The sequence below is a fragment of the Phaenicophaeus curvirostris genome, chromosome 16 (genome assembly GCF_032191515.1).
Source record: "Phaenicophaeus curvirostris isolate KB17595 chromosome 16, BPBGC_Pcur_1.0, whole genome shotgun sequence".
Lineage (NCBI taxonomy): Eukaryota > Metazoa > Chordata > Aves > Cuculiformes > Cuculidae > Phaenicophaeus > Phaenicophaeus curvirostris.
The window spans coordinates 2,832,399-2,848,231 of NC_091407.1; the positions used below are offsets into that span (position 1 = coordinate 2,832,399).

Sequence of the window (15,833 nt, forward strand, 5' to 3'; positions counted from 1 at the left end):
GTGCTCAGAAACTCACGCAGTAGCAGGCGTGTGATTCAAGGATTTATTAAGTCATACATGCAAAACATACTGCTAATCGCATTAGCAAAAGATCAATGTAAAAACTTCACAATTTTGCAACTTTTAATTTTTAAACTTTGCTTTAGTGGTTGAAAGGGTGTAGTTCAACATCGTATTCCTGCCAGCTCAGGATGGACAGAACATTAGCACTAATTACAGGACCTCACAGAGCCAAGTTACCGTTACTCAGTCTATGCTGCACACGCACACGTGGTGACAGAAGAACACTTGTCTGCGTTAGTCATGTTACAGCAGCGGGGATCCGGCAAACAGAGACACTGGAGAAGGTCCAGGGTTTACAGAGGTTTAAAATATAAAAATCACTAAGATGTGTAAAGCTGCTCCACATGATTTTTACACCTAGTTAATAGACTAAAAGCTCCTCAGAAAGCGTATAACTTACTGGGTCAGAAATACCAGGAAAATAAGGAAGATATGCATGAGAATTCTACTCTACCAAAAAAAAAAAAAAAAAGCAAATTCCTATCAGAAAAATTTTAAAATAGATGTTACACTTGTCAATAAGAAGAGATTCTACAAGAAAAGCACTTGCTATGCAACAGCTGCGGGAATGGCCGGTTCAGAACTGTACCTGAATGAATGCCCTACGTGACGCTCAGAGGGATTTCCCCATCAACACCAACCTCCTGCGCTGCCCCTGAGGAAGCCGTCCCGCCTTCCACCTGCACCAGGATTCGGTTCCGGCTGCCGGCCCGGCCCTGTCAGTCGTCCGTACGGTGTCCAGCCCCATATCTCTCTCACCCCTCCCAGCACGGTGCTGTCCCAACAACCAGACACACGTCAGGAAGAATGATTAGTTGTTTTCTTAAATCACAGCAGCAAGAACGAGATTGCAACCAAGCCCTTACCAACAACAAAGCGTTTTACACTGTGACTCGAGGGTGTCAGTCATTGTCAAGGATTTAGGTTTGGTAACGCGATGCCAGGCAATGACCGTGGGCCGAGGAGACATTTAATAGTAAAACACATTAGAGAGCCGTGGTCTGCTAATCGTAAGGTACAGTTACTGTGAAAAACTAGAAAGTGTTTTTGCATTTCCTAACAGAAATTAGAGTCGTCTTCAAGAAGAATCGTTAAAAAACAGTTTAGTGCTTAGTGTTTGTAGCACAACAATGCAACTTAGTTCAGCAGAGAGTTTGGCAACACTTAATTGAGCAAGAATAGGATTTTAAAAATAAGGCTTTACATAGGTTTGTCTTTTCAGGAGTTTACTTTTAGAATAACGCAAGGTAACTTTCATACTTTTAACAAATTAAATCATGAAACTTGATCGGTTCAGGAATTTCTGGAAGAGAACTAATTTTTAACAGAAAAACTTGGCATTGAGTGTGAATGCTCCATTGTTCTGAGCAAAGCACAGGGCTGGAGTGGGGTGGGGGAGGGCGGCATTTACAGCAGCAGACATTTTCTCTTCCTCTTCTTTACAGGAGGGGGGCAAAGAACTGCTCGGATTGCTTCATCAAACACTGTCTTCAGGCCTCGCTGTGTAAGTGCTGAGCATTCTAGATATTTCACGGCACCTGTGGAAAGCAAAAAGGCGATCACCAAGCAGTTTTCTACAGTTAGAGCAGCACTGCTCCTGCCCAACTCCGCAGGAAAAGCCAGGCTTTTATTTTAATGAAGATACACCTCCCACAAACAAAAATACACCCCGAGTCAAGAATAACCCCGCAGCCAGCGTACCGATCTCCTTGGCCATGGCCAGGCCCTGGGGGTAGGTGATAGGAGTCAGCTTCTTCTCCTTCAGCTTTTCAATAGTGTCCTTGTCATCCCGGAGATCGAGTTTGGTGCCCACCAGGATGATGGGGGTGTTGGGGCAATGGTGCCGCACCTCCGGGTACCACTGCGGAGAAGAGAAACAGCGGAGGTTGGCGGGGCAGGTTGGCACAAAGGCCCTCGAACACCACGACTGGAAGGCTCCGTGTCCTCTGTGACACCGCTTTCAGAATCAAAGAGGAAGGGGAGAACGTAGGACCCCGTTCCATCAGTATTAAAAGAGAGCAAACAACTGCAAAACATTTTAACGAAGGCAACAGGCACTTCTGTATAATGTAAAGTTTTACCCTAACAGGTGTTCTTTCCACACACCCTGACCTGCACCGCTCCCACCTGCGGGGACACCTCTTGGGAGTCTCCACATGCCACACAGCCACATTTTCCAAAGCCATAAAGGACTCCGACACGGGAGCAGAGCTCGTGCTATAGCGCTGGCTGAGGCAAGAAACAAGTGGTACCAACCTAATTTTTACATGCATTGGTTTAACGTTTTTCTTTGAATTGCATGTAAAGGAAAGTTCCAAACTGCTGTTATCCTACCGCTGCATCCAGGAACAATTCGTGCTTAAGTGTTCCATGTGCCCTGAACTTCCATGACTTAAAAGCCAGGTGACTAGATCTCTGCTTTTTCAAACTACATCTCTCACTGCCTGCAAAGAAATATTTTTTTTTTTTAAATCACCTAATATTTTGCAGGCTCTGCTGTGAAGTGAGCACTGTTGAAATCTTAGAAATAGAAGTTACTGCAGCTTATACTTACCTTAGCACGGACATTTTCAAAGGAAGCGGGACTCACAAGGGAAAAGCAGATTAAGAAGACATCCTATAAAACACATGGATAGAAGTTAGACCAGCAGAGCAACCGTTCTGAAGTCTCATCCCCCTGAAAAGGCCGAGATCACCAGCCCCTCCATCCCTCTCATCTACAGCACGACTGCACATCACGATCAGAGGTGGCCTTCCTGCTGGGAAATGCAGCTCTCCAAGTGCCTTGAGCCTTGAAAGGCTTGAAACTCATCAGCACAGGATGTTGCAAAGTGCTACCATTAGCACCGACTTTTTTAAAAATATGAATAAACTATTAACATACCGCTCTAAAGGGGTGTTAACTTGCAAAGGCAAGGCGTATGGTATGGAATAAAACTCATACCACTAATTTCTACAATTACTTCCATGCCCAAATTAGCAGAATCTTGTAGAACCATCACGTCTATGGAATGCCAGTATAAAAAGGTGTCAGAATGTCTCTATAACCTAATTAACATTGAGAGGGGCATTAAAAACTTCAAAGCTCCCTCCTTCCCTTTCTAAATTATGACAAAACAGAGAGAAAAGCAGCTGTTTCCAGGGATGTCACACATCTCACTTTTCAGTTGAAGGGGAAAAAAAAGACGGCACATAAAAGCAGGCAGAAACATTTCAGAGCAAATATTGACACTGACTGTGGTACAGGACACACTTCAAAAACCAGTGAGCTCCACCCCTGACACTGTGGTCTACAAGCATTCAGAACAACCTCAAAACTAATTTTCTCTAAGCAGGTGAAGATTGTAATCTTGCTGTATGACCCCAAACTCAATAAGCATCTCTCAAACAAGCGCAGCTTTTCCAACCTACCTCTGCATCCGTACATATTCCGGTATCAAACACGTTAAAGAATCAGGGATTTCAGAATGTTAGTTGATTGGGCTGCATTTCAAGGCATTTTGTTAGGTCAGCATCTGACATCTGCACTGCTAAGCACTTGCGACCCAGTTGTTCATGCATCACCCCAACAAGGTTCCGTAGCAGCGTCCCAGAAGAAGAAAGAAACAACATCAAATAACGTGATACTATGGCCACTACTTCTGTTTTCCAATTCTGCAGGTTTGTGGTGACTGAAGTTCTGCACATTACGCAGACTCTCTCCTTCACTATCTCCAGTGATCAAAATGTTTGTGTAACCATGAGGAATCATTTGAAGGTTTCGGGTGTCTCTCACACTACCAATCTTAATAAATAGGCGGTAAAGCTATTTATTTGCAATAAAAGCTTTAGTCTTCGCAACTCGTATAAAGAGATTTGGTAAGAGTTCTCAGATCTAGCAATTTGATAGTTCAAAAAAAAAAAAGTAATTTAAAAAATAGGGGCCAATTTATCACTATCGTAAGCAAGACAAGATGAGAGAACTTGGAACTGAAGCTTATTTAAAGTTTTACATACGGCAATAGGTTGATCTGTCAGACTGGAAGATATATTCTTACCATTGGTTCCTCCAACCTAGTAACAGCAGGAGATAAAGTTACTCCTAGAACAAATTTAAGGGAAAATGTTCTCTCAGTCAGCGCTTTGTGCTCACAGGTATTGACATCGTGGCTTTTCTTCTTGAGAGAGATGCTGCCCTGTCATCCAGCACAACCAAGCGCCTGCACCCAGAACAGGCCACCAGAATCCCCTATCAACTGGTAAACGCTGCACTGTCAGACTCACGAGAGCAAACCTCTTATGAAAAGCATCCTCCTAACTTCATTTTCTTTATAGTTTGGTCTCCTGAGGAAAAGAGGTTAACCGCCTCATCCATCCCAACTGCTTCCTTCCCCCAGATACTGTGGAAATAGAGTAGATTTCAAATACACTCAGGAGAAGGTATTAAATTCTTGTCTATTTTAAGGGGGAAAAAAGTAAGGGAACCATGCATAAATCAGCGCTCCACTACGGCCAAGCCCTCCCTGTGACGTTACTGGCTGTTGAGGGGCTGAATGAGCCCTCAGCAACGCCTGCTGCACCTCACCCAGACGTGGCTCAGGGGCACTGGAAGGGACTCAAAGGGCTACAAGGACACGCGAGAGGTGATGTGAAACAGCACAGGGAAGGAAGAGGGAGGCTGAATGCAGATCCTAAAAAAAGTCTGGCTTCATCAGCACCACTGTTCTCTTCCTCTGTGGTTTTTTGTCCTTTAAGCGATGATGAGTCTTAAGTATTGCACAAGCCTAAAATCTGACAACTGCTTCATGAGAAGTTTAAAACTTACCACCCTGACTCATTTTCTGCTGTAAAAAACAATCCAAATAACTGAAAGAACTTCAAACCTTCACTTTGCAGTTCTGCAGGCTTGTATGGGAGAGATTTTTTCCAGAAGTATGTTTAGGTTGACACGGGATCCTTTTGCAGCCTGTCAGGAAGCCACCAGCACTTTACGAGGCTGAAGACGTGCACGTGCACTTTGTCCCTTTGCCGTTGGGGAGAACAATGTTCTCCTTACAGCTCTTTCTCACACTGCTGAGTGATTTCCCAACACAGCTTTTCCTGCTCCAAGATACTTTTCTGGAAATACTATTACCATGTTAAGCCAAGCTTAAGTTCTCTTAGGTATCCTATGAATAACTAAATATTAGTGAGAAAAAAACTTTCATTGTTTCTCTTCCTAGAGAAGGCAGGTATTTCTTGCATTTCTCCTGGAGTTGCCTACAACCGGGAAGTTTATATCCATTTTGAGTATCATAACTGATGGGAAAACCTAATTGCAAGAGTTAGTGAACAGCGAATTACAGAAAATGGTGAATTAAGACACTTTAAAAAGCAGAGTTCGTTAAATAAGATTCACATTATTCAAGGCAGCAGTTACGCTGTTGAATACGTGGAACAATTTTGTGTTTTACATTATTAGTATTGAAGACATTTGACAGTTAACAACAGTAACCAATGCCAAAACCCCCTGCAAATTACCACCTTTCTTGACTTATAGCCCAGCTCCACCAGTTAAAAGTAACTGCTCTAAAGAGACTAGAAAACCAGCCTCTACAAAGATTAACCGTAGCTGGAGTCTCCGTGGAATGCAGAGAGTAGGTACACTTCAGCATTTTCCTTACACTAGGGAAGAGGCAGCAAGCAGACAGAACTTAACTAGTTGCAAGCATGGAAGACAGAAGCACATTTGTAATGATGTTACAGCACAAACTACAATAAGCAATAAAATAGCCACGACTTTAAGTACATTCAAAAGCTGCAACCCAGCCTCTGTCAATACCAATAATATCTTCATTCAGGGCTCTCTCTTTCACATTTAGAACATCTTCACAGATCCTAAACAATATCAAGTGCTTAGCAGTGACAGTGTCAGGTTGCAGCCAAACACCGTGCCTGAAAACCAAAACAAGGCCTGCTTTTGGCAGGCAGCTAACCTTGAAATGAATGACTCGCTGATGGGGCTAGGCACCAGAGATTTGGGGGTTTTCTTTTGGAGGGGTTTTGGGGTTTTTTTCTTGTTTTAAATCAAGCAGTCTAGTTGATTCTGAGGCTGCAGCTACACCAAAGCACACGTACTGTGTGTGCAAATACACACGTGTGCAAGGTTTAACATATGTACAACCGTACGCACGTTGAAGAGTCTCATCTTACAGCTACAGCACAGAGGAAGAAGGAAGGTAGCTTCCAACAAGCCACCGCTACTCATAAATACAACTCCAGAGGTTCAAAAAGAAATAACTTTTATGTTAGGAAAAGCTGTACATGTTCTTGTTAGTTTGACACTGTAGCTCTTACTGTTTGCGGATAAGAGAGTGGACGTAGTCTGTCATAGTCCTCTTGCCCAGCTGTATCCCACAAACCCAGATTGACTGGTTTTCCATCAACCATAACATTGGCGGAGTAGTTGTCAAAACTAAAATGTAAAGAAAGAGTTAGCTGCAGCAGCTTGCAGTAAAACAGGGTTCCTGAGGACATTTTCCTACAGAGACTTGATGGGAACGCTACAAAAAACCCCCCCATTTTTATTGCATCCTTCTGCTCCCCAGAAACAGTAATATTGTTATTTAAATATCGAGCCTGGTGTTAAGTAATGGAAAGAAAAAACATGCAGACTTGGTCCAGTCTGAACAGAAGTCATCCTTTTCACTGCTCCTCCAAACAAAGCGTTAACCTCAGTAAGTACAGGAAAGCAGGTGATGCACTTAGCAAGCACTTTTCAGCCTTAGTGGGATGCTCAGTGAGTTAATCTGTTTCATTTTCTAAGATACAGAACAGCGGCTACATAAGGAACAACTAAGGAATCCTTAATGATAACAGTAAGTAGGAAAAAAACCCCAAAAACCAAAACCAAAACCCAATCAACTTACTGATCCTGCTCATCAAAAACCCCTCCAATGAAATATCAAAGTTGTTATAATAACCAGGGGGCAGTAGAGTCATGACTTTAGCTCATCACAACTATAGACAATGGTTTTAATAATTTGTTAAGGCTAAACTAAATTCACTGGGAATACAAGCATAGTGTAATCATCAGAATTTAAGACCAAAAAAGGCAAACAGGGTAATTAAGACAACAAGACTTTGGAAGGGTAACCGTGGTCACCTGTAAGTCTCATCAGAATGTATTTTATTATCTAAAAAACACATCAGTACTTACAGAGAGCATGACAGACAAATATAAAGACATCTGAAAAGAGCAAAGCTGCTGCCCATGTATGGAACACCTCCCCCTAACAGGCCCTCAAGAAGAGAACTACACTAATACCGATACCGACTCATCCTTACGTACAAGAAAATGGGAAGCACCAAAATAAGTGACTCCCAACAATCCCGGCTGAGAAGCAGCAGCTGGCTTAGCACAGGATTGACAGCAGCGCAAAAAGTGGAGGGAACAAAAAAAAAAAGTCTCCTGTCACATAAACCAACTATTTCTGACTACGACAGGATGTTTCACAAGCTGTTCAGCCTCAGGCCTGCTTATTATGGATGATGTTAGGAATAACACATTAATTTAAAAGAGAACAGCAACTGATAAAATGTAAGTAAGTGCTAGTCCCTAATAAGCCAGGCCTAGGGAGCAGAGACAAAACCAATGGAGCAGGAGCCAGCGCCGCTATGACTGGGCTGTGACGGCCCAAAGCGCTGCTCATCCACCCCTAGACACTCGAGCAATTCAAGCAATCCAAGTGAAGAATCCAGAATGGCAGCAATCACAAAGAAGTTGAGATAAGTGAGCTTTTAGGATTTTATAAGTACTTACACAGTGGGTATATATTCTCCAGGAAATGCATTGGTCGTGTAGCTGATGAGTAGGCATGTTTTACCTACAGCACTGTAGAAAGAGAAAGTTCACATGTGAAAAATATTCATCTTAAAGAATGAGGAATAATATTCCTTTAGGGAAGGAGACCAATAGCATCCAGTCATCGAAGGAACAACTGAGTGCCAGGAGTCACTGCTGTGCAGGAGAACAGCTCATATCCTACAGCCTTAAGATTACTGGTAATGAAAACACATCTAACCTAAACACCCATTTTGTGAGCGGCTAAGCTGCCACATTTTGTTAATATTTAGACAAAAGCCCCCACAAATAATAAGCTCCTAATGCCTGCTAGTCACCTGCCTGAGGACCATCAAGACCTCACGCCAACTCCCTGAAGTTAGAAGACACTCATATTTCCAGACACCCTTTACAACTCCCAAATTGTCACCTTTTCCAGAAAATAGTATATTTTCAAATGTTTGAAAAAGCTTGAAAAGTATAATTTCTCAACACATCATTACTTCTGAGTATTTGAAAAACAAATTATAACCCTCACATTTATTGCTGTTGCAAAATGACTCCATGCATGCATTTGTCAGCTACTGAAATGTTTCATGAACTGATTTAGAGGCAAATTACATTCCAGTACAGGAGAACTTGGAGCACTGAACCTTTCCCCACAGATCTAATTCCAAACAACCTCAAACAGGGGCAGGACAAGGTTCTGTTCCAGGCTGCTTTCAAAACTCGCAGCCATTTCTTTCCCTCTCCACCCTCCTCCCCACATCTTATCTAGTCAAACATAAGATTAACTACACCATTGAATCTGTGTCACAGTTTCAATCGGAGGGTTGTAAAACTTTAAATTGGACCTTGTTTCTCTTCAAAACAGAGTCTGCAAAGACTGTTTCTGACTCAGCAGGCTAGTTCCTATGCCAGCTTCTCATTTGAGGTGCATAATCCTTCAAGAGCGTGAGAGATTCCAGAGGCAAATGTGTGACTAGTCGCACAGAAGCGATAATGCCCAGGAGGCCTTACAGTCTTCCCGATCACTTTTCTCACACAGGCAAACTCCCGTGCAAGGAAAACTGCACCGTCTCCCAGACGTTCTCTCACTACAATGACTTGCTCAAAGCCAAGCAGCAGTAACTTTAAAAGCTCACTGCACGTACAGGTATAGTCTTGCCATTAGTACCAGGCTGGACTCGTGAGCTCCTCACTAAATCCTTCAGAAGCTGAAGGAACTCATTTAAGTTTTAGCCTAGAACTATAGTTGATTTTTTTTTTAAAAAAAATAAATAAAGCCAACCCAAGAACCAAATGGTATTGCTAAAAATATCTTATTATCCTTCAGCTTCTGTGAAAGAAAAAAAAAACCTCACAGAAACAAGCTTTAGCCAAAGGCTTACTGGCTCTCCAGCTGCAAACATTTTTAGGCGTTCATAGCTGAATTTTACTACGTAACATCCACTTAAATCGCTGCATTTCTCTGTTTGGAAGCACGCAGACTGCCCCTTCACTTACCAAAGTCCATCTTCAAAGCATTATTTAAAATTATTTAACTCTCAATGTTAAGCCACCAGCCTTACCCAGTGACTCACAATTTCAGACAGGTTAAGCAAATCTGAGCTTTGTCATCACCGCTGTAGCTCTGTCTGTAACAAGTCTCCCCGTTAACCTTTAAGCAGGTCCATACTGTACAAACCCAAGAAGTTGTTTGATAGCAGCATCTCACAACATGAGCATAAACACTTGAGCTATGAAACAGTTGCCTCAGTATGCAAAATTATCTAGGATTTTATCCTACATACCCAATTTTTCAATTGTAATTGTATGTTTCTGAGCTGACACCTGGCATAACATCCCATCTGCTACGACTCCCTCTGATCAAACCATGCATTTTTCCACACTACTTTTCACACCTTCTTCCAAGGAGTCAAGATGCCAGCGCCCTGCACAGTCAGATGGGTTTTTTTCCTTTTAGCACGCACTCTTTATCAAGTTATAGTGAAAACAAATAAATGGGACATTTAATTCTATTCTCACTAAGTACAATCTTTGAACATTTTCCTATAGTAACAGGCTTTAGATATACTTGTGCTCCAACGTAAGAGAGGGATTTATCATTCAAAAACTTCTGTGGGAAAGAGTTGGGAGCAGTCTGACAATGTAGCTGAGCTAATTTAAGAGCTTTCAACAGAGAAGATCCCATCTCATCTCTGGCCCCAGCACTCACCAAGTCTAACAAGCCAGAACAACGAGTTAAGGAAAGCTATTCACTCCACCTCCCCCCTAAGGACAACTTGCAGTTTTAGCTCCCCCAGCTATCAGCTACATCTCTGCATATACTGCTGAATTGCACTCACAACACTAAAGCAGGACCCGCTGGTCCAGCTTATAAAGGACAAACGTGAAAATCTTCAAAATACCGAGACGAACAAAAGCCAGCTTCTCCAGGAAACTTCTGGAGGCAGAGAGGCTACGCGTTCTCACGCTTCAGAACCTGTTCGGTCTGACGCTTCATTTTCCAGTTAGTTCATTACAGATAATTTAAGCTTCTAACAAATCAATGTTGAACTCAACATTTTCAGCAATGATCAAATAGTCTTCTCTGCAGCCACGCTCCTCCGCTCACCTCGCTCTGCAACTGGTGAGGCTGCTTGGGCTGATCAGCACAGCGCAGGAGGAGGAGGAGAGGGACTGCATTCCAGGCTCACAAGTGCCTGTCCTGCATTTCCGCAGCACCAACCCGCCACAGTCATTTAAACAAGAAAAAACACGTCCAACAGCCCCGTTTCAGACTCGCTCCATGGAGGCTTCCTGCTTTCCTGGCCTTTTGGCTCACTGCCCTACGAATCAGATCATTATAGTTGCCAAACACTAATGCCTACCTTTAAAAATAAGGTACACCCTCTATGTTCCTTATCAACTTTTTTTAAAGTTCTAGCTTCTGTATTAAAGCAACTCCCCTAAAAAGAATTCCAACTGTTTGGCAAAGTATAAATCTTTGCACGTAAAGGCTGAGACAAGAAACTAAAATAACACCAAACCAAGATTAGTCATAAGATTTCTAGCAACTACTTAATCACAGCTCTGTCCACCCACTATTACATAAATGAAACTAGCAACATTTGGCTGTAATTAAAAATATGGCCTACAGAAATCTGGCATATTAACCACCTAACAATAAGTGAAAGACTTACAAAGGAGAGCACCGAGTCCCTCACTGCTTCTGGGTACCATCCGGGAATCCATATATTTATATAACCACATGTGTATTAATTCATGAAAACAAAGCACGTAATTTCTTTCCTGGCCTTATTTACAGTAACAAGTTTTACGAAGTTTCCCCACTGTGTTAGAGCGTCTTGCAGCCATGTTCTGTGACACACACTGAAAATGCCACTGGAGGATCTGCACCAGCATCTCTTCCAATCGAAAGGCACCAGAGCTGCACAGATGGTGGAGTCTCCCGTTTTCCCCAAACTGAAAACTAATTGTGCGAATTCAGTTCCCATTTGCAGCCACGGTACGGGAGGCCAGCTGAAGCACTTGCTGGTTTAATTCTGGAAACACCGATATCTGCAAACAGGTGACAGTCTTCAGAAAAAGCTTTGGTTATGTGTTTTCTTTCTTCCTCCAGCCCACATGTCCTCCCTCCCTAGCACACACGATGCCCAGCCCAGGTCTGCACTCAAGTGTTAAACAGCAGACGCGAGTTCCCTAGTGCCATCCTCAGAAGTTCAGTATTTCTGCTATAGAGGGTTTAGTTACAGACGGCTCTGCCAGATAAGCTGTTTTACTCACCGTGACACACCCTCTCCCAAATATGCTGCTCAGTACCTACAATTCTACCACTTTTTTTCAAACTTTAGAAGCTCAGTAACACAAGCAGGTAGATTTCAAGTCACTGGACTCTCTACAGATTGCACTGGAGACCCAAGGCATGCAGCTTCTGACACAAACACTGCCCTGCACGCAATTAAGAAGGCAATCACCCTACCCCCACCCTCTTCTCAACAAGCTACCAACCAAACCGAGCGTGGCTTTAGCAGACAAGGTCTCAATTTAAGCAGAACTCCAGACAGACTCTTAATTCACTGCACTTGTTCTTACAGTGCTTCTACAATGAAAAAATGCCATCTCCGTGGCATCCAGTAATCGCTTCTCTAAAACTCAGAGCTTCCCCTAACATTACACCACAACACTGGAGATTTCATACCACTTAACAGCTGCTTTTTTAGCGTGAAAACAAAAGCTGCTAAAAATAGCTTACACCGATGCTTTTTCTCAAGCGTCAATCAACTGCAGTTCTTGCAGTTACTCAAGTGGAGCCCTCTTCATCTGTCCCACACATTCCTACCGCTCTCTATCACGGAGAAGTCAAAGCAACTTTCCCCAATCCTCAGAGTGAAGGAAAAAAAACAAGAACAAAATATGATAGCACATCTAGTATACATGCCATGTTTTTCTAGTCAAATCAGCTGTTTAAACAGGTACTAGTCTAAGCTCTAAAAACAAACATGAATTAGGTATGAGAAACTGCCTACTCATTTACAAATTAAAAAAATAATCATCTCACACGTACTTCTAGAGCTTTGTTTATTTTGTTCCTAACAGATCTTTGCGGAGGGTACATGAAACAATTCCTCAGTTCTATACTACATAAGCAAATCTTTAACTTGCATTGTTTTAAAGAAACACTAAAGCTTTAGCCTTATCTAAGACAAACATTACACATTTCCTAGAATACCTGTAATGCATGAACTTTTGAAGCAGCAGCACAGAGAAACCCAAATATTTAACTGCTTTTTAAAAACACTGGAGAACGATACAAAGCCACAAAAAATTAGCAACAGTAGCTGAATGGAACCTTAGGAGAGATTTTTTTCTAACTAAGGAGGAAGGAAAACAAATTTAATTACTGTATTTTGTCCACACATGTACAATATTCAGGTAGAACTACACTACCTCCATTTCCAAGACAAAAAGCAATAAATACATTTAGAAGTGGGATAGTTTACAAAGCAAATTATGAAAAGCACTGTGTTGTTGAATGAATTACTGAACACTATACAGTTTGTCTGCACTTAATTCTCAAATCTAGTGGAGGAAGTAAACTGACCTTCTTTCCCCACCAGAACATGATGCATCATGTTTATTTACAGTGATATCAGACAACGCAGTTCAGCTGAATTAAAACCAACTGATAACAAAAAAGCATGTTTTTTAGATTTAAAATCAGTATGACCACATAATAGTGCAAAGTTATACTGTCTGCCATCAATGAATTACTATGGAAAAGTTTCATTCATCAAGATACCACTTTCATGTTCCCGTAGCTCAAAATCTTACACAGCAAGTCAAAATAAATTTGTTATATACAGAGAAGTTTATCCTTCAACCACATCTAACTGCCTTTTAGGGATTCTACATATTCAAAAATACAACAACAAAAAACACAAATAACTTGAAGATTAGGCCACCACATGAAATTACAGACAGTGGCAAGCCCATTTAGCTACACTTCACTCCGCCGCCGTCTGCAGAAGTTTGCTGTGATACCGATTATACTCAGCCCACACTGGGATTTTTGTTTCTCCTAAGGGAAAAAAAAAAAAAACCCTCTCAAGCTGCATAAGACAAGTCTTGTTTCCAGCTGGCCTGTGATGTTCCCCTGAGCACTGACATCCAGGAACAGAAAGCTTGCCTCCAAGTCGGTAGGAGTGGCACGTGGAGAACGTTCAAAAGCATCAAACCCACAAACTGTGGCCCCACCACAATCCCAGCACTGCTCACACTGAATTTCAACAGCTAAACTTAAGAGTTAACCCGATTCTAAAAAGCTCCCTCAAGTTGTTTCCCTCATAAGCAATATCCTATTATAGAATCATAGAATAACCAGGTTGGAAGAGACTCACTGGATCATTGAGTCTAACCATTCCTATCAAAATATAATTCCTATCAAAATTATAATACTGAAGGTGCAACAGTTCTTTTTGGACAAGTATCTCGCTAATGATTTGTACTTCCAGTTTTACTGGGAGCCTCACAAGACCAGGGTGGCTCCCAGAAAAATCCCCACTCACGAGCATTTCTGATGTGCTCGGGGCTCAGCACATTTCACGTTGCTTTACTGCTTCCCCGGAGGGGTTTAAGGGACGGGTGGATGAGGCTGAGGGGCGCAGTTTAATATTTGATGGGAATGGTTGGACTCGACGATCCAGTGGGTCTTTTCCCACCTGGTGATTCTATGAAAGTTCTCTACTTTCACAAATCAATATTCCATTCCTCAAGCTATTAAAACCACGATTTGGTTGGGGTTTTTTTAACACCCTTAGACGACTCGTTGAGCCCGGCGGCCTGCGAACACCGGGGGCAGCCCCGGGGGGTGGGAACCCCGGGGCCGGGGGGAGCCCCGGGGGGTGGGAGCCCCGGGAGGTGGGAACCAGGGGCCGGGGCAGCCCCGGGAGCAGAGCCGGGCCTCGCGGCCGCCGCAGCGGCCCAGCAGCCGGTGCCGCCGCCCCTCGCAGGCCTCCCCGCCCCCCGCAGGAAGCCGCCGCCGCGCCTCCCCCCCCCACCCCGGCCCGGCGAACCCCCTCACCCTCCCCGGCTCGGCTCCCCTCGCTTACCCGTCGCCCACCACCACACACTTGATGGCCTGCATCGGGGCTGCTGCGGAGCGGGCGGGGAGCGCCGCGCGAGAAAGGAGCCGGCGGCCGCCTCCGCCCTGTGCCGGGAGCGGGGACGAGGCAGCGGCACCACCCAAGGCGGGGAGAGGGCGGGCGCCGAGGAAACAGGAAGCGGCCGCTCCGCTCACATCCGGCCGGGCCGCGCTCGGCACCGCCCGCCCGGGAGCCGCTTCGGCTCCGCTCGGCTGTTTCCGTCAAGGGCGGGGCCGGGGGGGGCGTGGTGGGCGCACTGCTTCGAGACGCTTCGGGCGCGCTCGGGTGTTTCCGTCTGGGGGGGCCTTCGGGCGCCCTCGGGTGTGTCCGTCGGGAGCCTTCGGGCGCGCTCGGGTGTTTCCGTCGCGGGGGGCGCGGCTTCGGGCCCCGTTTACCGGCGGGAGCGCCTTAACCTCGTCGGGGCCTCCTGACGCTTTGGATCCCGTTTTTCTCTCCTAGCAGCCGTCCCCGATCGGGATGGGGTGCACAAGTCTAATTCCAAACACCCCGACAAGCATTACGGTGTGAAACTGTACAGATGTACCCAGGGGATGTTGGGAGAAACACTTAATCACTGGTAAAATATCGAAAAGGACAAAGTCTTCGAAGCAAAGAATGAATGGCAGCAACAATAACAACTATAAAACATCTTTCCATAACTCTGATAAGATCATGAATCATAAAGCTGAGGCTTAGATCAGTCCTAAAATTGTTCCAGAATCTATCACCTTATCTTCTCTCATCCAGTGGTTGAATGTCTCTTTCTTGGACATCAAGAGGAAATCATTATTTAAAATGGTTTCGGATAGCGTCTGAGTGGGTGTATCGTGTATGTGCTGGCTCGGAAGGAGGATTATTCTCCTTTGTGGACAGGGAGTGGCAGGGTAATCGCGCTGATGCAATACTGGAAAGTTCTACTCACCATGACACAGACTATCAGACAATAATCATTTGCACGTTATAGTATCTTTCATCCCAAACCGTGACTGTGTTCTTTAACATATTTGTTCGTTAATAAAGCCACAAACAAATGCACAGAGAAGTAGAGAAGTACCAGTATACGCGTTGCACGTATTGGGAAACACGTCAGCGAAACAAACACAACCACCTAAGAGTGATTCATAGCCGTGTTCTCGCACTCCTCGATGGCGCTTCCTGCTGACACCAGTTCTGTTCACTTGCCTTCAGGAAACAGCACACTACAACATCTAGGTCAAAAGTTAACATCTACCCTTACTGATAGCAAAAAAAAAAAACAACAAAACCCAAAAAAACCCCAATAAACAAAAAAAACCACCCCAAAACAGTTTCAGGGGCAAAAA

At 43.9% G+C, this 15,833-nt stretch overlaps 2 protein-coding genes across 3 annotated transcripts in view; both read right to left on the bottom strand.

Annotated features, from left to right (window-relative positions):
• CCZ1 (CCZ1 homolog, vacuolar protein trafficking and biogenesis associated) overlaps window positions 1-15,833 on the bottom strand; it is a 189,154-nt gene that overhangs the window by 30,806 nt on the left and 142,515 nt on the right. The gene's annotated exons all lie outside the window — the stretch shown is intronic.
• On the bottom strand, window positions 30-14,678 carry RAC1 (Rac family small GTPase 1). 2 transcript variants are annotated; one of them, XM_069870577.1, is made up of 7 exons: window positions 14,479-14,678; window positions 7,844-7,915; window positions 6,379-6,496; window positions 4,060-4,116; window positions 2,618-2,680; window positions 1,765-1,924; window positions 30-1,601 (listed from the first exon to the last, which is right to left on the bottom strand). In XM_069870577.1, exons 1-7 carry the CDS (start codon window positions 14,511-14,513, stop codon window positions 1,471-1,473), a joined length of 636 nt encoding a protein of 211 aa, XP_069726678.1. In that variant the 5' UTR covers window positions 14,514-14,678; the 3' UTR covers window positions 30-1,470. The 2 variants fall into 2 exon arrangements, with proteins under 2 accessions (XP_069726678.1, XP_069726679.1); XM_069870578.1 differs by lacking the exon at window positions 4,060-4,116 and having other exon boundaries at window positions 14,479-14,672.

Bases quoted from the DNA above. Each gene is read 5' to 3' on its own strand.
- RAC1 (XM_069870577.1), bottom strand. From the start codon at position 14,513: ATGCAGGCCATCAAGTGTGTGGTGGTGGGCGACGG. The intron at 7,916-14,478 runs GTAAGCGAGGGG...CTCTTTCTACAG, and splicing joins TGTGTGGTGGTGGGCGACGG to TGCTGTAGGTAAAACATGCC. The intron at 2,681-4,059 runs GTATGTAAAACT...TGTGTTTTATAG, and splicing joins TGACAGATCAACCTATTGCC to GATGTCTTCTTAATCTGCTT.